The sequence below is a fragment of the Barbatula barbatula genome (genome assembly GCF_947034865.1).
Source record: "Barbatula barbatula genome assembly, chromosome: 14".
In the NCBI taxonomy this organism is placed as follows: Eukaryota; Metazoa; Chordata; class Actinopteri; order Cypriniformes; family Nemacheilidae; genus Barbatula; species Barbatula barbatula.
The window spans coordinates 21,263,691-21,284,055 of NC_136777.1; the positions used below are offsets into that span (position 1 = coordinate 21,263,691).

At 39.7% G+C, this 20,365-nt stretch overlaps 1 protein-coding gene across 12 annotated transcripts in view; it reads right to left on the bottom strand.

Annotated features, from left to right (window-relative positions):
* Window positions 1–17,690, bottom strand: part of col13a1 (collagen, type XIII, alpha 1) — an 83,264-nt gene extending 65,574 nt beyond the window's left edge. For 7 of the 12 annotated variants that reach the window (XM_079473261.1, XM_079473256.1, XM_079473257.1 and 4 more), the window contains exons 1-2: window positions 17,062–17,642; window positions 13,481–13,555 (exon numbers count right to left, since the gene is read on the bottom strand). In XM_079473261.1, the coding sequence (XP_079329387.1) occupies window positions 13,481–13,555; window positions 17,062–17,358 (372 nt within the window). In that variant the 5' untranslated portion in view covers window positions 17,359–17,642. Of the gene's footprint in view, window positions 1–13,480; window positions 13,556–17,061 lie in introns of all 12 variants that reach the window. The other 5 variants (XM_079473258.1, XM_079473262.1, XM_079473264.1 and 2 more) reach the window with 5 other exon arrangements.
* Window positions 17,691–20,365: the final 2,675 nt, after the last annotated feature.

A 20,365-nucleotide genomic window follows, 5' to 3' on the forward strand; every position in this document is an offset into this window, starting at 1 on the left:
GTCAGAAAGAGAGAAATGTGTTTTGCTATTTTGCAACTTCATTTGGTGCCACTAGTGATACAAGAACTTCACATTCAGTCTATTATGTGGATCCCGTGTAGAACAACATAACACTTTTTTTAAATGTTCATAAAACCAATCTGTTAACAGGGTGTTGCAATTTTCAAGGCACTTTTCAAAACGTCCATCCTTAAAGGTCCAGTGTATGATATGTATTAGCATCTAGCGGTGAGGTTGTGACTTGCAACCAATGGCTCACTCCACCCCTCCCTTTCAAAGCACTACGGTGGCTGACACAGAACTAAGATGTCGTCACGTTTTCGCTTCTTTGCTGAAGGAGATAACGTATCAACCTGGCACTAGACCGGATGGCTCCTTGCCGGAACCGGATTACTTATATCTTTTGCAAGTCTTGTCTATGGTGTATTGTTTACATGTTTTTCTCCTCACCTTCCCGATGTTATGCTTTACCTTCTTCTAAAAATACATTTCGTTGCACTGTACTTGTATGTGTGTAATGACAATAAATTGAATCCAATCCAATCAAATTAGAGCAGTTTGTCCGTGTAGAGCTACTGTGGAAACAACATGGAGAATTCCATGAAAGGGGAACTGCGGTGTATGTTGATAGAAATAACTCATTCTGATGTAAAAAAAACATAACGCTTCATTATGTAAGGTCTTTATACACATCTGAAGACACCGGTATGTATTATATTACATTTCTGTCAATAAATCCTCCAAAAAATTACACATTGGATCTTTAACTAGGGTGTGGATCCAATTCAATTACAGGGTTCCTGTCCCACTAAGAGTTGTAACTGATAGAACACAAACACAAGGATCTATCCGGTTGTCCCGTACAAAGCAAGCCGCAACACACATGCACACACACACACAGTCGCCATGTGCCCCTAATCCTGGATTACTATTGCGTGCTTTGGCTAGTTGATCACACAACCCCCACACGTCCCCTTTGTCCCCCAGACAGCTCTCTGACTTTGAAGGACCATGCACAAATCCCCAGGTCTTATCCTACACCAATGGTTGGGGCACAGTAAATGATGATATCATACATGGAGTCAAAACACGCTCGGTTGCGTCTGTTGCAGTGTGAGGTCCTTGTTCTAGAGAGAATGAGTAATGCTTTAAAGGTTCTATAAATGGTGCTGGCTGGAGGGAATCTGCCAAAAGCTGAAATTCAGTCATTTAACTTTTCATGGCTTTATCATCACATGATGCCTTTTGATGTCAAACTTTAAAGCAATTATTATGACTGACTGTTTTTTTTGTTTAATTTTGAGCTTTCACTGTCTTTGTGTTCAAATTCAATATTTTTCAGTGGCAGATCTATTGCATTCTTACACTTACAGCCTTGAATATCTTAAACAAAATAACAAATGTTACTGATGTGGAAATACATATGTTATTTGCATTTCGTTTAAAATATCGTGATGCAATCGTAAAACCCCATATTGTGTATCATTACACCGCTAATTTATACACATTCTAAAAATAACTGGCCTACAAGGTACTCTGAAAGTTGACTACACCATATTGTCATGGGGTTGCCTGGAGAGTGGTTGTGTTATGGTGCTTATTAGAGGTTCAGTCTAATTTGCCAAGCATCGTGATTGAAGAGAAGATCCGACTAAATATTGTCCAGTCATTACTCCGTCCTTTCATTATTCTATAAATGAAAACAGAATATAGGCTACAAAGTGTCCTGTGGTCAACAGGGCAAGTTGAGGTCGCCACCGATGGGCGATGTGTATGCCACGGACGCAGCGCTGTCCCACGCTAACACACACACCTCTGCTTAACAACCCGAAAAAGGGCCCCTCCGTAAAAGACCTCAGCACTGTAAATAACCCTGTTTATCTCGGGAACATCAAACGAATGCTTCGCAGCGAGATGAGCAAACCAGCTGAGGCTCAGCTGGGGGAAGGTCGGACAGTTAAGAAGTTTGTAGATGATCGCTTCCCCCCGCTCCTCTGCATGTTTGATCGCTCCTCTTGGTTCCCTAACACACAAACTAAGTGATGCTGGCAATCTTGTTTCACAGCGGGGAAAGTCATTCCCTAGGGCTTGTTGGGCATCTGATACGGAGCACTGCAGCTTACCTCTGACCTTGACAATTACAAACATACAGTACATAGCGATCATTAAGTCTGCTTATCAGAAAATCAACTGGATTGAAAGTGAGGATTAAAGTGCATTTCGTGAACTCATTTTTGCATACTTTGTAGAGCTTTTAGACTACGTTTTAGTACACCGATGTTTAAAATTCCAATGCGATTGAAAAAACAGCGGAAAGGTTGAAAAGCTTATTTGTCTCAAGTAAACATTTATTTATTTTTGACCAGTTACATCCCTAACTGTAAACCATTTACGAAACTGATTCCCCTTTTTTCAACTCTGTATACTTGTGTGCAATTTGGCAGTAGTCTTATTTTCTTTGAGTATTTAACGTAATATCCCGCAGAGTCCATTAAAATACAGTACGGCTAGCAAAATCCACAATCCTTATAAAAGGTGCAGATTTCTGGAAAGCATGAAGTGCTTTGACAGTACAGGAGTCCTGTCTCACTACGCAGTCTGTGAACTCACTTTCTGCCTGGCCTATTGAATCTGATAAGTGTCAATCATTTCCACAATCAGGGACAGACACAACAGAAGTGTGTGAAAATAATCACACTCACTCAGCATTTTTGCATTTCACTAAACCTGTATCTGTCTTGTATCACTGGCAGTTTGAAAGAATAATTCACCTGAAAATGAAATCACTGTCAACATTTTGTTATTACCCTTAAGATCCAAATCAAAAGAACGAATTGTTCCTGACACTCTTGGATAGCTCTGCTCTTAAAAGCGCCAACTCGAGCTTGGAAAGATGTCAAGATTTTCTGTGAATTATTCAGGTTTATGCCTCACACAAAGCAACCGCGTGGCATTAGAAGACCGGTAATTTCTTTATGGCGCCATTGGACAGTACCATACACAATATAATTTATTTATTCGCACCATAATATTCTTTGCTTTCTACATTTGTGTTCCTCTGAAGAAAGAATACAAACTATACATTCTATAATGCTAACTATAATTTTTTATTCTTATACACATTCACAAGTTCAATGTTGGATGGATAAAAGTCAGTTGACGGCCTGATGTATTTGGATATTATACTCCTATTACTAAAGTGAGTTTTTCCTTCAATTCATCCCATTTTCTCTTCCACATTCTTCATCTTTTTTCGTCAGGCATAGGTCCTTAGCTTTTTGACGTCAATACAGTTCGGGCAGTATCCAGTGTGCCTGTTAAACACATACACATCCTTTTTGTGAGGATCTGTGGAAATTTCACTTCTAACATCTTTCAAGGCCAAAGCAGGATGTAATTGCTTTGTGGGAGTATTTGAATTTTTCCTTAAATAAAAAAATCTGAAGCATTTCAGTCCGGTTTAACCGATAAATCCCCACTGAGCGTCCCAATTATTTTCTACTTTACAGTACAATGCATTGAGCAAATTAGGAGCTGAGAAGCCACAGTAATGCAGAACACAGAAATACCAGAGCTTTTCCTTCAAAACGTAACAAAAACTGAAAAAAAGGGTAAAGGAACGTAAGAAGTGGTATCGTCTTATCTTGCAAATATGTGGATGTACATGATTCTAGCTATGCATCTTATATAAAGAGGGATTTCAAAATGCTAAGCGTTGCATAGTTGATTCTGTAAATGTCAGAGATATCATAAGTTATCGCTTGTTACACATTAAAAAAGTTCATTTTATTGCCCACTTCTACTTATAAATTGTGATTTTCTGGGCATGCAGACAAAAACATCAAAAGATCTTACATAAAACAGCTTTGTAGTAAAATCTAATTAATTTAACCCAATCTATACTTTTCTTTTTGTACGATTCTGTTTCCACTTTGTCTTGAATGCAAAAGTGTTTTTATTTAAAAGTCTCCTCACGAAAAATATAGGCAGAAGGCAGAGAGACCTAAAAAGAGAGCGAGAGAGAGAGAGAGAGAGAGAGAGAGAGAGAGAGAGAGAGAGAGAGAGAGAGAGAGAGAGAGAGAGAGAGAGAGAGAGAGAGAGAGAGAGAGAGAGAGAGAGAGAGAGAGAGAGAGAGAGAGAGAGAGGACGAAAGGATAAAGAGGAGGACCGAAAGTGGGGACTGATTTAGGTAAACTGTAAAAGACCACAGCAAAAAAGAAGGTGACAAGCTACTTGACTTGTCAAGACCAACAAAGAAAAGGAAATGCTGCCTATCTGTTTAATGGGCCTAATTAGATCTTAAGTGCTTCATTTGGGTGGGGGAGAAACCTGAGGAACATGGGGGCTGGGAACTATGAGGTGGGACTTCAGACAACTTTCACAGTAACTTTAGGGCAAATACATTTAAATAAATCAACCAAACAGATTTCAAACATTTGTTTCTTTTTCTCCAATTCTGCCTTTATGTCATGATACCAATACCCATTTCAATGAATGCTTCACAGAGAATTCAGAATTGAAAGGACACATTTTATTCATTTCCCCAAACTTCAAATGTAAAGTAAATAAAGATGAAATAATAATTTGGAATAAAAGTAAAACTATGTTAACCTCATGTTAAACTAACTTGTCAACACGGATAACTAAAAATAATCATTTTAACGTTCTTTGAAATTACAACACAGACATCCACGTCGTAAATCGAATGATTTTGGGTTTCGTATGAAAGGAAATTTAATTTAATGGGAAATGACACATAAGCACAGGCCTAAGAGCCATTTACTAAATAAAAGCCTGATGTGCAGATGAAAGAGAGCAGGTAAGTCATCTCTGTAAGTCTTTCGCATACTGGGCCAGCTGTTTTACTCCTTATTTGACTTGAACACATTGATGCCAAGGGTTTATTCAAAAGAGGTCTGATTTCTTCATCACTCTGACTGCGCCTAAAGCTCAAGTGTTAGGGATAAACTACTCCTTCAAATAACAAAAGATCTCCGCTTCTTTAAAACTTTACACGCCATATATTCTTGAAAGTCACTGCTGTGCTATCCAGAGACAGAAGAGCATATGTACACATTCATCTCAAATCAATCTTTAAATTTAACGGCACAAGGGGATTCTGAACTCCTCTACCATAATCAAATTGTGTTAACAGCAAATTCGACATCAGATTTAGATCAGATTTGCTTCATTCAGGAGCGCAAGAAAGAAATGAGTGCTTTGCATGTTATATATTATAAAGATGACAGTAATTATTGACAAAAAAAATGTTTTATGAGCCTGTGTAGTTTTATGCTGACTGAAGCGATCCATCTCTCTCCAAAGAACACAATAGCTAAACCTGTGCTTCCGTACTAAATGAAAGTCTGATGTAAAGCAGACTTCGTTTCCAGACCCATACTGACTCATGCATCCTGACTCATGACTCCAAAGACACTTAATAATACACAAACACATTTTTACATCCAAAAGAATACTTAGTAAGACGTCAAGAATTTTTTTTTACATTGAGGAGGTTTTAACATCCAAATCTATTGTGCTTTTGCCTGCTGCATTGGTGAGAAAATTAGAAATAATGACTTAAATACAAAATGAAAGCAAGATACAAGTGCAGAATATGGACCTTAATTTGTTCACTGACAATAGCCCATCTTCAGCAGTTAGTCAGGAGACTCCAAATTTATAAACAAAATTATCATAGTAACTACAGCTGAGCACACGAGAACACAAACTTTTGGATATTTTCCAAATGCACTGTAAAACTACAGTATATTAGTGGATGGCTGTGCTTGTGTGACTGGCTGTTGACATCCTCTTCTGCGAAGACTTTCGAGCACTTAATTAGTCTTCGACTCTAAAAGGTGACACACGACCTCTAGAAATGTGCTACTACAATTTCAACTACCGTTACAGCAATAGCCTGCGGTACAAAAACAATCCAATATGGGATTTTTGCTTCTTTCAAATTCAATAAAAACGGTTGTTTTTGGATGTCTGCCCAGAGCTGTTAACATAAGAAGTGAAGCTGCTCCGGCAGTGAGTGGAATGCACCTTAATGCCCACAGGAAGTCTGGGGCACGTGAGGGGCCTCAACAGATGATGCCAACACATATTGTGCCTCAAGGGAACGGAACTAAGGACGACATCCACACACAGATCACACATGCATGACTTCTGATATCAGACTATATGGCTCCTGGACCGAATCAAAATCTTGTGTCTGTCTACGGTCCGGCTGCTTTCTAGTAGTTTTATCAGAACTTCAATAGATTTTCATTGCAACATCTATTGTATGAGATTTTGTAATAACCAAAATATAGTGCTTTATAGAGCCATATTTTGGTGCTTCGGTGGTTCTTCAGCGCTGAAGAACCATTCAGGGGCTTTACAGGTTCTTTATCAGGAAACAGTGCTATATAGCATCTCGGTCACCCCAAAGAACCTCAAAAGAACCACTTTAGCACTAAAAGTGCTTCATCTATGATTATGAGCAAAGAACCACTATACAGTACCATTTTTCCCCAGAAACGTAGCGTAACATACCAACTAATCTGACGTCAATGCCTGCTTTTCCAAATAATGAGACTCTGAAATTATATTTCATAGACAGTAAAATTAATATTTTGTCCCTCGAGTCATTCAAAACCCTTAGTATTTGCTTTCTTCCTCAAACCCATAATGAGAATTAATGTCTAAGCTGCTCCTGTTTGTACAACAAAGTGGATATTCTTTATTCTTCTACGGCATCAAAGAACCTTCGGAAGCACCTTTATTTTTAAGAATGACTTGTTCTATAATCCATGTCTTTTAAAGCCATACGATAGCTTTGAGGAACATACCAAAACTGAAGCCATTATTCTCTAAAAATCAAAAATGTCTTCCTTCTGTTCAATTAAAAGAGGCCTTTTCAGTGCGTATGACATCACAGATTCTCGCATGTCACATGACTGATCACGAAATGACAAAAATGTGACCACAAATGAGACTCACAGCTGATGAGAACATTATCAACGAACAACAGAAGCCAAATGCTTCTGACAGACACGTTGAGTGCACAGTGAGTGGAATCCAACAGGGGAGGCAAACACACATGAGCTGTTAGGAGCCAGAAAGATTAGGAAGCTTGGCTCTGCAGGTTTAAAATCGAGACAATGCCTTCAGCATGTGACTAAAAGCCTTATTTCGAATAGCTCAGTAAAAATTGCCACATCAAATTTACACAGCATCTGAAATTGCTCCTCTGTTCAGCTGGGATATTGCATCGCTTCAGCCTACCGCTAATTTTTAGCACCATCTGCTGGAGTACTTACAATTTCTCCGAATTTGAAACTTGCTGGGAAGATGTTTGTGTTTGTTGGTTTGTGTCCAAAGAAAATCAAAAAGTCCATGCTTTCAAAATATTTGTGAGATATTCCCATAGCTTAATGTTGAGAAAAATGTACCTTTGAGAGTTGAACTCCTATTCATTTCCGAACGTCTGTATTGAGGCACGTGAGGGGACGCCTGCTGCAATGTTGCGGACACTTTCTAATTCAAATTCTTGTTCAAGCAACCTGTTTAAAATCTGGATGATCAACACTGACAACATTGCAAATCACCATCACTTTGTATGTTGCTGTTTACTACTTGTGTAGCAGGTCATAGGACAAACCAGAAAGTGTCGTTGAAAGGTCCAATGTGGAATTTTTGGGAGGATCTATTGACAGAAATGCAATATACTGCTATTCTATTGAATACATCTGTACTGATGCCTCCTAAATCATTCACTGACTGTAGTGCATGACTGTAGCTTTCGGCCAGGAGAAGATGTCATCAGGTGGCATCCAACTTTCACGGGGTGTTTCGACCCTAAACCACAACACCCTCCAGTTGGCGGGTCAGCAGTGGTGGCCAGTCACTGCCCACCTCCTCCTGGCCCCCAGCTCAACTCCTTCCTCCTACTCCAGAGCCAGCAAGACGCTCTTTCTGCTACCTCACCCAACCTACGGACAGCTGCCTTCCTCTCCCTTCCTGCTATACCCAAGGCTGTGAGTGTCTTCCACACAGACTGCGCCGGGAAACCCCTACACCCGACCTCAACCAGGAATAGCCAGGTCTGCCACCCTTTGGCACTGCACTGCTCAACGAGGTCCTGATACTTGGTGGCTTTCCGCTCAAAAGCCTCCTGGCACCCATCTTCCCACGGGACCGTCAGTTCAATCAATATTATCTTCCTTGCCTCTTCAGACCATAAGACCACATCCGGCCTAAGCAGTGTTTGCACAACCTGAGGGAAGACTAAATTACTACCGAGGTCCACCCTCATCTCCCAGGATAGTGCTGCTTGCAAGAGGCTCTTTTTGTTCTTCTTGGGGGCTGCTGGTTTCTCCCCTTCTCTGATGAACTGAATACATGTCGCCTGCCTTGTACTGGTCTGGCGCTTTTTCTGCCTCTCCCGCTCCAAGATGTCAGCCAGTGCACTGAGAACCTTGTCATGGCGCCACCTGTATCTTCCTTGGCTAAGAGCTGTTTTATAGGCCCACATAACTTTGTCTTTAGGGGTGTATAAAGATCTTACATAATGATGTGTTATGTTTTTATTACCTTAGAATGAGTTATTTCTATCTACATACACCGCGGATCCCCTTACAAGGAACTCTCCATGTTGTTTCTACAGTAGCCCCAAACGGACAAACTGCTCTACAAGAGTGCTTTTTGTAAATACGTTATCTCCTTCGGCAAAAAAGCAAAATGGGACAACATCTTAGTCCTATGTCTGCCACCGTAGTGCTTAGAAAAGGAGGGGGAGGGGTGGAGTAAGCCATTAGTTGCCATTTAAAACACCACTTTTGTGGAATAAACCATTATAATTCAAACAATATTCCAATATATCTATAGACAAGCTTTCATGTACATTTTCATAAAATACATTCCAGCTATATAATATTACAACAGCAGTGGAGCATGCGTGCATTTCCTCCAACCAATTATTCTCACCAAAACTTGCATTATGTGAAAACCAGACATTCACAAAATTGGCTACTAATTCCATTTCGTGAATTGAAATGGCGGCAATTCTTCATAGCTGAATTTTGTTCCTCGCACACCGCGTTCTTTCGACTGTGTCGTCCATCCATCACGGACTGCACCTCTACCAAGTAAGGCCGCTCTCTGGCAGCTGTTGTGTAAAGTAATCATGGGTGAGGAAACAAGATCCAAAAGCCCCTCTTCCTGTCAGCAGACACGTCAAGGTGAACTTGGAACTCCTTAAATAACCAGCGGCACGACACCTTCACCTAAACCCGCTGTGAAGATTAGATGAAGCTGCTTGTTTACAAGCACATAAAGCCATATTTAACTGCAACTTTTGATATTAACAGGTTTTAATGTACTGTACGTTTAAGCACGTTGATCCTCCCCTTCACATGGGCACGGTGAGGTTGCATCATTGTTTTTCGGTGTATTTCACTCAGCCACAAAGTGTTCTTAGATCCAGTCCTGGGGTCTGCATTGGTCTGTCATCAAACATTGGCCGTTCTTTGAGTGCCCAGCATACCAATGTGCTGCGTGTCCACCACGACCCTTTGGAGCCACCCTGACAACTGAGTGTCTATCGTATGCGATGTGACACCCACAATGCAAAACAAAACCCTGTGCCAAACAAATCAAAGCTATTTCCACTATGTTAATCTGTTTTCGTGAACGGAAATCTCCTATGAGGTGTTATCCGAAGAAAAAGACCCACGTTCTCTCAATAGATCTCTACAATATCTCATTCTGTGACTCGTTTTACAAGACATTGAAGTCTTTCTAATCAAGTTCTCCCAAGACCAAATGACCCTCTACTTTCACTGTACAACTCTATACAATAAGCAATTCTGTTGTTCTCTTGATTGTCTATTTTAATTTTTGTAAAGGCATTTTAGGAAACAAAGCTGTGACATAAAGGGATAGTTCACGCAAAAATTGAAATGATGACATCATTTATTCAACCTCTTATCTCATAGATAACCTGTACGTGACTCTTTCTTCTGTGAAGCACAAAAGAAGATATTTTGAGAAATGTGGTTTTGTGATCAAACAATGGAAGTCAATGGGGTCTAATGTTGTTTGGTCACCAACATTCTTTAAAATATGTTGTGTTCTGCAGAAGAAAGAAAGTTGTACATGTTTGAAATGACAAAATGCTTCCATAAAATTGGATTTTTTTCCATTTGAATGAAACACACTAGAATAGTGTCGCATGTCACTTCCTGCTAGTGTATCCTGGGGCTTTAGAAGTCTGTATCCTCTGCTCAATTTTTCTCGTGATTAATCCCCTCAGATGTGCTCATAATGAAATCCCTCATCCATCTCTTTGCAGCCGCCACAGAAATCCACAGAAGTCAAACTGTGATGCACGCATCCAAAGATAGCAGCCCATTCCTTAAAGCCCCCTATGACTCCACTTATGTCACCAATGTTGGCCTGTGGTCTGAATTCAGTCGCAAAGACACTAAATCCTTTGGGCAATCGGATGTTTTGTGGAAATAGGACCAACGGGGTGGGGTTTTGGTTTTATAGAAGGGGCTCTCACAGTTTCTTACCAAGTATGTCCAAAAAAGTGCCATTTAGGTTCTGTGCAAACAATGTGTGGATTCAGGAGAGTTCTGGAAGCTTGGACGTCTGGATTCAATCTAAGTGTCATGAAAGTTTTCCTGTACACTGAAAAAGCTGTTGGCAGCAATTGGCTTCGGGCTAATTTTCACAAATCTTTGCAAGAACAAAGACGGATATCCATCACCTTGATGAAATTATCGACAGAGTTTCTTCACACCTTGATCGGCATGCATTTGGTTCATGCCACCCCTGCAAAAAGACCCTGTAAACACTATACATTTTTCAGACTCATAAATCATTGTCTTTATGTATACATACTATATTCTTGTTTCCGCTGACGGCTAAAATAGCAACAATGCTTCACAACAGAACTGTGACATCGATGCCATTTTTAATCATGAAGTTTATATACACACATCTGTTCAGAACGCATTGAGGTCACAGCTAAACAACACGCACAACGAACATTTACCAAAGTCATTAACTACAATGTTGTACACTCCTGATGAACCAACAAAAGAATGATTATGCTTTTTATTGATAAAACATCAATCAATAAAGAATGAACACATAATTTCTAAATTAACATAAAGGGATTTTGGGTTCACCCAACGTTCAGTACTCAATGGTGACCCAGAAATCACAGTTTCTAACATTTGTCCAAATAAAATTCATATCATTGTGTTCAACCAATCAAAGAAATGTATACAGGTTAGGAACAACTTGAGGATGAGTAATGCATAACTTTTTGGGTGTACTATCCCTTTAAAGGTGTAGGGGATATGAGAGGTTATGAGATACAAAAACATTCTGCAATAGTTGTTCAGTGTCCGAATTGAGTTTGTGTGAACTGGCTCTGACTTTGTTAATAAAAACAAATCATGTTGGATTTCAGAACGAATGCGAAAGGGCCAAATTAGTTTTTAAACATGGGTGAACTCAACCTCTGAATCCCCTTGAGATTCTCTAAATCAGAAAACATAAACTCATTTGCCTGTGTTGAAACATTCCCCAAACCCATGTGCCAGGCATTCTGACATCATAACAGCCGTAAGTGAGATATCGACGGAAGTCTTCATGTCCAGCATGAAATACTTGCCAGTTCAACAAAAACAAAACCACCTGCACTTCTCAAATCACAAACCAAATCTCACCAAAAATACCAAGAAAAAACACTTTCTTACGTGACAAATCTTGAAGAGGCGCTGTAAAGTATACACTAATGTTTGTAAAGCATGTATTTTGTAAACGCTTTGATGGCATTATAATTTACGGATGGGAAAGTTACTACACTTCTTCACTTGCTGAAACATTAAATCAATGATCTACGTGTGCATGTGAATGTACATTTGATGTAGGGCCAAAGACAAGCCACTATCCCGCCCCCCGGCACTCAAAATAAACAATGGAATGGAAGCCATTTGAACACTGCGTTCTGAAATGATTGACAAGCGGCAGCTGGCCACACGGAGAGCGACATATACAGTATGTGAAGACATACGCACCGCATTATAAAAACCTATCCGTTCACACCGCATATGAACCGTACTTGTGAACTATGGTCAATTTCATTGCAAAGATTTTATTGGAAGAGGAAATCCATTTTTCCGCTGATCTTTTCACTGGCTTTCGTCAACTGGCTGAAATTAAGTCAAACTGCTGATTTTACAGTGACATCAGACACTTTCCCACGGTGCAGCAATAAAGACCAAACAACAACAAAAACAGCTATCATCTGGGACGCCTGCTGTTAAACGGTCGGCACACCTGGTCCAAAAGGCTACGCTCCCTTCAAGTACTCATCCATTTTAGAGAAATTTCACTACGCCCTCTAAAGACGCTCAGTTAACACAACAATGACTGGTACTGACTAGACCAATTAACACTATGATGTGTGCACCATCTGGTCTGCTCGGAGATGTGTAAACTCACACACACAAATGCAGGCTATAACATATAGGGTTGTCGTCTAATGACTGACATCTGGAGGTTATGTTGGGAAAGCATGCGAGAGCGTAGCTGCGTGAAAACCACACTGTTATGGGGGGACTAGCAGATTTATCGACGTTTTAATAGGTTTTAAATGGATAACATTTGGTCAGTCAACTTTAAAATGTGCTTCATGTATTTACATCTAAATTAACTTAAAAATGTGCTTCATGTATTTACATATAAATTAACTGGTTTTGGTAATAAAAGTCGAAAATATTGTCTTGTCAAATTTTAACTTGATGAAAATAACCAAGCACAGTGTAAAACGAAGCAAAATGCTAAACCAAACATCTAAACTTTGTAATCATTGAACAAATCCAAGTCAAGGATATTGAGAACACACACATTTCCTTGCTGAATGACATAACTGGTTAGTCTCTATAGATGTACGGATGAGATGTGTTAGTCGTACACTATTTATCCTGCTGACCGCTCTCTATGCTCAGGAACAGACAGATGACGCCATGCCGACACTCCTGCTTGCATCACAACACACTCAAACACAAAGTGAAACCAATGACTGCCAACAGCACCCGAAATACAACTGCACCTGTCATCAGAGTAATGCCAGCCCGAGGGCACAAGTGCATTGCTGTGGGATTGGGTGGATGGGTCGGGAGAGAGAGCTTTCTTTAGTCTTTTTTATATAAAAAAAGGGATTCTTGAAATCTTTGGCTTTAGAGAGTGAACTTGGATCTAGTCAACTGGGATCAGGTCTCTTGTAGCTGGGAGGCACAAAAGGAGTCTCTTCACAGGTCTGCAAACAAGATATTTTTTTGCAGCAAACATGTTCAAAAGAGTTCCACGAAAAAGGCTTAACTGCACTGTACATTCGGCTGTGTTTCAGAAGCTGTGGGCAGAGCACTCAAGCACAGGTGTGTTGCGATCAAGGGACGGTTCACAGGTGTACTGTACCTGGAGGACAGAGGCAGCTGTGGGGTGCGTCCCGGGCCGTCCGGACCTTCGGTAGACGTGCTGCTAATTTCTGCAAAAATGAACAAAGAGCACATTTATGTTCTGTTCCACAATTTGGTCATGTACATGAATTATAATACAAAACACTTTTTTAGCCTCTTTATTTTTGGAAACATTTTGTATGGGTTGGCACACACTTCTGTCATCAATTAATACTCTCGTGTCATTTCAAATCCGTTTGCCTGTCTTTCTTCTGCAGAACACAAAAGAAGCTATTTTGAAGAATGTTGGTCACCGAACAACGACAGTACCCACTAACTTGCATTGGTTTTGTGTCCAAACAATAGAAGTCAATGGGAAACAAAGTTGGTAAAAATATCTTCTTTTGTTTTCTGCAAAAGAATGTTGTTAGTCATACCGGTTGGAAATGACAAGACGGTGAGTTGGGTGAACTATCCCTTTAAGCAAATGATGTATGTATATCGCACCCGTATTGCTGGCATTGTTGGTGACTTGGTACTATTAACGGAGGTATAGCGGTGTGTCGTGAGGGCACTGACAGGTGCAACTGTGTTGTTAGTTACTTGATTAACAATGAGAATAGTTGATTAACAATCTTTTTACATGCCATCTTTAGCATATTACAATTCCAACATGTCGAAGTGGAGGTACCCAAGTGAACCAAAAAAGTGAGACGGCCAGGAAAGAAAGAACTTTAAAAATTAATTTTCCACAACCCACGAGTGACATTAAACAGAGCTACTATTGTAGCTCTGGTCCAAGTTTACAAAACCCCAGTCATAACAATCATACCCGCACTATGCCATGCCCTTTCACTGTTAGAATGATCATTGACTGTCTACATTTACGACCAAACCATAAAGCTCGCCGAACGTCTGCGCCGTTAACCTCTTCTTTTCATATCAAAACTCTTCTGATATCACAGGGCCGAATAACTCTGCTATCAGACATTTTTCTTGCCCCAGTTTATATTACCCACAAACAGTTCCAGGGCTTTATTTGGTTGATACTTGCAGACCCGCGTCCCAGCTGGAGAAGTCTTTACCCAGACCGCTCTAAGACACTACAAGCTATTGTGCCGGTTTTTCCACATGACAGACCTCGGCAGGATCGCAGATATTGTAAAACTGAAATAGAGCTAGTGGAGATTTAGAAAAGAAGGAAAAGTTGAAAAGCATTATGATGAAAATCAGCTGTAGGTGTGACAGCTGGGTTTAACCAACAGAGTTTGTTGCGCGAGCACAGAAGCTGTGGAAAATGCATTACAGTTTGGAAGAAAAAAGTGCTGAACTTCGACAACTTTTCCACAGCAGCAATATAAACGGATAATGTACATAAAACACGTTTTGTCAAACGTTGGCCTTTCCAGTAGGCCACAACGTCCAAAAACTAAAAATGAGCATCGTTTCTACGCCAAACTGTGAGAAAGGATCTGCATATCCCTAATGCTCTCATACATTTAAAAAAAACGAAGCATGGCATTTTTTGCAAACACAAACATGTTTGTAAAAAGTGATTATGGGAAGTTGCTCTTGCTGAGAACACCCTGAACAAGATTAAAAGAATATAATGATGCAGATTCTATATGACATCATCCTTCTTATTTTTCAACCCCTCTCATCATACCACCCGACTCCATAATGCTATACTCTTCACAATCTTTTGAATTACAGTTGGATAAACTGAACTTCCGCTCTGTTTCGCTCAGAAATACGTCAGATTACAGAAGTAAAAACATCCAAAGGATGTTTCAAGCCGACTTGTGTGATGTTAATAGTGACGTTGCGATAATGATGCGAGACAGCTGATGCCTCATCGCTTTCAGGGATGGGTTTGAGGGGAGGGGACGTTCTCTGACTCCAGGCTTTAATGGTAACTCAATACCAAGTATTTGATCTGGTCTAAACCATCTATTTTGAAAGGATGACAAAACGTTTTACAATTGCAGTGACTGCTTACTAAGACCCTCAGACTTCGTGCCCCGAGGCCCGACTTTATCTCCCTTTAAATCTCTCTTTCTCTCTTAATCTCTGACTTTTCGACTGACTAGATCTTTGTGACAACCGCATTTCTGGCACAATTTTTTTAAACTGCAACATTCCCAAAATCAACAAATACTTTTCACACAGAGTGGATTATCCATTAGCACATCACAGCTGTATTTGACACTTTACGTAAGTAACTGTAAAACTATAAGAAAAAGTCATATAGCTGTCTTTTAGTTTGAGGTAAACTTTGACCCACATGTTATTCAGGTTTAGTAAGATTCACCTGTAAGTCACTCTTCATTATTCACACACTGTAATGTAATTAAATTTCACTTCATAACTGTTACGTGTTTTAGCTTCTTTTACTCGAGTCTGCTTTGTTTCATTACCACTACATATGCGACTGCATCCTCTGTAGACGCAAACCTTCAACACTGCAAATATATTACATGCAGCTAGGTGATGAACCACCAGAGGCCAGTGTGAATGGACCAGGACTGCAGGCGACCATATATCTGACTTTTCTCCACCAGTGTTGAACCTGTCTCATCAGCTGCTCGAATGCTGATTTGAAACAGGTGGTCAAGAGGTGACACAAAGTGTTATACACAACAAATAATGTTACTGCTGAACAACAATAGTTAAAGCTTGCATGGTGTACCATGCTGCTGGAATATTTAAAAAATCTTGACTATGATTTAAGAAAAATAATGAACAGTATGCTACAGAAATTCGCATTATGTATGTTTGCTAATACAGAAAGAGGGTTAAACATGTGAACGTGTCCTACTGGCATTCAACCACTAAATATAACAGAATATAGAGGCATGTATGGGAATCTGGCAGAAACACAAGCAATTGATCATTTAAGTGGAACGAATAGTTTTGATCACAGATCTTGTTCAAGATTTTGAACATTTAGTCATTTTCACTTTTTATGTGACTACTCTCACTTTCAATGGTAATTTGAGGACTTTGAGACCAATTATTTTAATAAATTCTGTGATAAAATGTGCATGCGCAAACATGCATGGACCAAATCTGAGGAGAAACGTTCATAATTTACAAGGGCGAGAGTTTAGCGCGTATATTAAAACTATAAAAATATATATATTTCATTAATTATTAAATGCACGTGGATTTGGTTCCAGAAGTATTTGAATCGTCAGTCACTTTACTAACTGAACTTTCTGAGCACATTCAACAAGATCCACTGTTGACACGCAACGCGTTCATAAGCATCTCTTTCACTTTGGTCTCGGAAAGACTCATGCAAGACTTACATCTTATAACATATTAATGTTTCATTTCATTCCATAATAACAGCATTTATTTAAATAACATTTTATCACATCACAACATTCGTCTTCGACGGGCAGCAAAAGCTTTGACAGCTCACAACAAGTTCGCTTTAGCGCACGGATATTGCGTTGATTTTGTATTATTAATAAAAACAACAATAAACTTCATTGTTTTTAAAGTAAGTACAATCCTATTTACATTATATATCATTTTTTTATGGGTTATACGTTAAACAAAAAAATAAATGTATTAAGGAACAGCTCACCTCATCTAAAATCGTATCTAGTCGACTCCAGAGGACGGGTTCCACCTGTTCTAGAGGGATCCAACTGGAGACCCTTGGGTCTCTTTCCTTTTCTAAACTGAGTAACCTAGACTGGAGTTCCGACGTCTTCAGGTAAAGCAAAACGCAAAATCCAAACGAGATCAAACACAGGGCGATGCACACGCATATACCGCAAAGATCCTTGCGGTTTGTCCAGAGGCGCTTTTGGCAAGGATGCTCAACGCAAGTCCTCCCTCGACTGGACTGCGGCGATACTGTCGACTTCATCTCCTCCATGTCTGTGAGCAGTAGTTTGTGTTTATCTTTATCCACAACTTTATCTGGTTAAGCAGGCTCGTGGTTCAAATAAGATGATAAAGTCGTCTTTCAGGAAACTAAAGGTTCACTGACGCATACTTCTCATCTGAAAATGTCAGTCTTCACCAGGGGCATACTGCTGATTGAAGTGCATGGAGAGAGCAGTTCAGTAAGGGCTGTCCGTGCTGTTAAGTCGTGCCATTTGAAGGGTTTCTGTGACTGCTGTGCGCTTGAGTGTCTCTCTTCAGAGTGAAACCTGACACAAGCTGCCCACGGCACACAGCGCTCACCACAGGACCCTGCGCTTCTCTGGCCCTCACAAGCCCCTCCTCTCGGTTTATTTAGGCTAAACGGTAGGGAGGGATTCACGGAGGATCTGACCCCGGCTTTGATCCGACTCCGCTGGACGATATTTTTAGGCGCCGTGAGTGAATCAACGTGCGTAAATGGTTTCCCCATGGGTTTCTATGGGCACCATTGCGTTAAGAGCGGGTTTTGATAGGGAGCACACTTTAAAACAAAAAGTGTTTATTTTTGGCACTGTAAGCCATTTCGGATACAAGTCTGCAAAATGCATATTACTCATTTGCTTTAATTGTCACATTAGATTTGCACATGGGTGGTCGACAAATGTAGTTGGAGTAACGGCAAACATTTCGAGAATAAAAGTAAAATCTTTCTCTTATGGCTGTCACAGAACTGAGATATTAATATGCATGCATTTGGCAGACACTTAAATCCAATATACATACACACACAAACATATATATATATATTATGTTATAATGTTTTTATTGTTTTTCACTGTGTTAGTTAGCTGTATTTTTGTTATTATGGCTAAAATCAAAACAAACCAACTGCATTTTGAGTGATATTAATTGGAATGCAAAATAAAATTTAAATAACAGCGTTCTCTCATTTTGGAACCAAACTCTATATATATGTATATGTATGTATATGTATATATATATATATATATATATATATATATATATATATATATATATATATATATATACATATATACTCACACAACCTTTGCACTGTTAATGCAAGGCTCTAGCATCAGGCTGCAGAAACACTATGTAAATATTATGTAAACATTTGACAGCTGGTTTAAATTAAATTTGACAATATAATTTCTCACAGAATAAATTAACTTAATCTAAAAGTGTACTTTGTATTTACTTTGACCTAAAGGTCCTCCTTGGAAGCAGTGCACATAATAAATCAATGCTACTGTCTGATTTCCCCTCCCTGCTTTTAATGAATGCCTTGGACAGAAGCAGGTAGTCATTTTAGCAGACATCCGTTGATCTGAAATGACTTACCTTTGCACTTATTACAGGAACCGTCTCCTGAAACAACCTGGGGTGATGGTTCATGGAGCTCATAGTGGAACCCAGTTATGCCGAAAGAAAAGTTAAAAGAATAAGCTTCTGAGCATTTGCTTGGAATAGCGTTTAGGTTAAGTTTAAGATAACTTAGCCAGGCAGTCAAAACTTAAAGCCCCAGGCCATTGTTTTTAATCAGAAACTAGTTAAATCGAACTGATGTCGATATAAGTATCTTATTCCGCTTTCAAAACAGTCATGAATATCCCCTGGAGATCTGTTTTGTGATTTGACATGTCGCTGTAAATTCCATGTGAATCTGGTGGATCTGTTTGAGAAAACTTTATCAGCAAGAGGTAAAACAAACTAGCCTTCCCCCTCGGCCACTTGCTCTTTGATTATTCCCTCCTTTTCTCAATCTGTGTTGAGTTGAGTAGGAGGGACTTTACCTCTGAAAAAACAACAACAACAAATTGTACCATCTGATAAAGTCAACGAACTGAAACTAAATGAGATTTGCATATTAACACCACATATCTCTAAAGAAACAATTGGTTTCTAGGCTAAAGCAAAAAAGGGATTCTGAGGAATCAAAGAAGCATGCACGAGGACAAAAGGACAATTGTCTCCTGGGCACAAAACACAAGCGTGTTGGCTGTCAGTGAAGTATTTGGCTCCGCTCAACAATTGGAAAGGACGAAGTGAACTGAATGATATCTAATTCTGCTTCTGACGCAAGTGCTGCCTGTCTTCTTGTCAAACTGCATCTCAGTCGATGTTGCTTGTATTTCTCCTGCTTAAGCTCTTACACTGGTTTCAAAATATTTATTTGACTGGTTCTTTATTAATCTCGAAATGAAAGATCACACCGGTCATAATTACTATTTCATTTGTTTGCTTTTTTGCTGTCTGTAGCAACTAGACGTGTGGTTAACTGAGCAGAGCTTTGGACCTCCAGAACCAAGATCCCCGACCTCAAGCCGCCACTGCTCTAATTGCACTGACAAAACCAAATGGGCGGATTAGATTAAAGTATGTTTTCCACAGGCCCACAGAAAGCTTTATGAAGCTATTAGAGAATTTCCTGGCCCACATATCCAGCTGTGATTTTAGTCAAACTAAGAGATGTCCACTCCACTATCAGCCACATCTGAGGTTCTGATGGCCCCACTGAGGTTTATTACATGTGAGCCGGAAGGTAAATGCTGCAAGCGTCTGTAATTATACCACGGTCAGTTGATTTTAGAACGACAAATGAAGCCGGAGATGTGTGCAATGGATATTACATGATCTAATATTGTTATGCAACCCCAGTTGTGCAATATTGCCAATTGTGCAAGACACAAGAAAATCTGACAAAATGTAACCTTAAACTGCCAGATGAAATCTCTGACAGGTTGTGGAAGTGTAGATTTTTTTAACAGACCAGCTTGAAATGTCCAACTCTGCATCTCACGAGGAAACAACGTCTGTTATTCTTCACAAGAACATCCCAGCACGTTCTTAAGCAAAGCTATTTCATCTGGTGAACCATAATGCGAGGGCATCTGGACACAATTTGAACATGACAATTTTCTGGTCAACTACTTAGTAATCATGCAGCTCAACGACTTGTATGGGCACTGACAGCGAATGATCTTTAAAGATGCAGC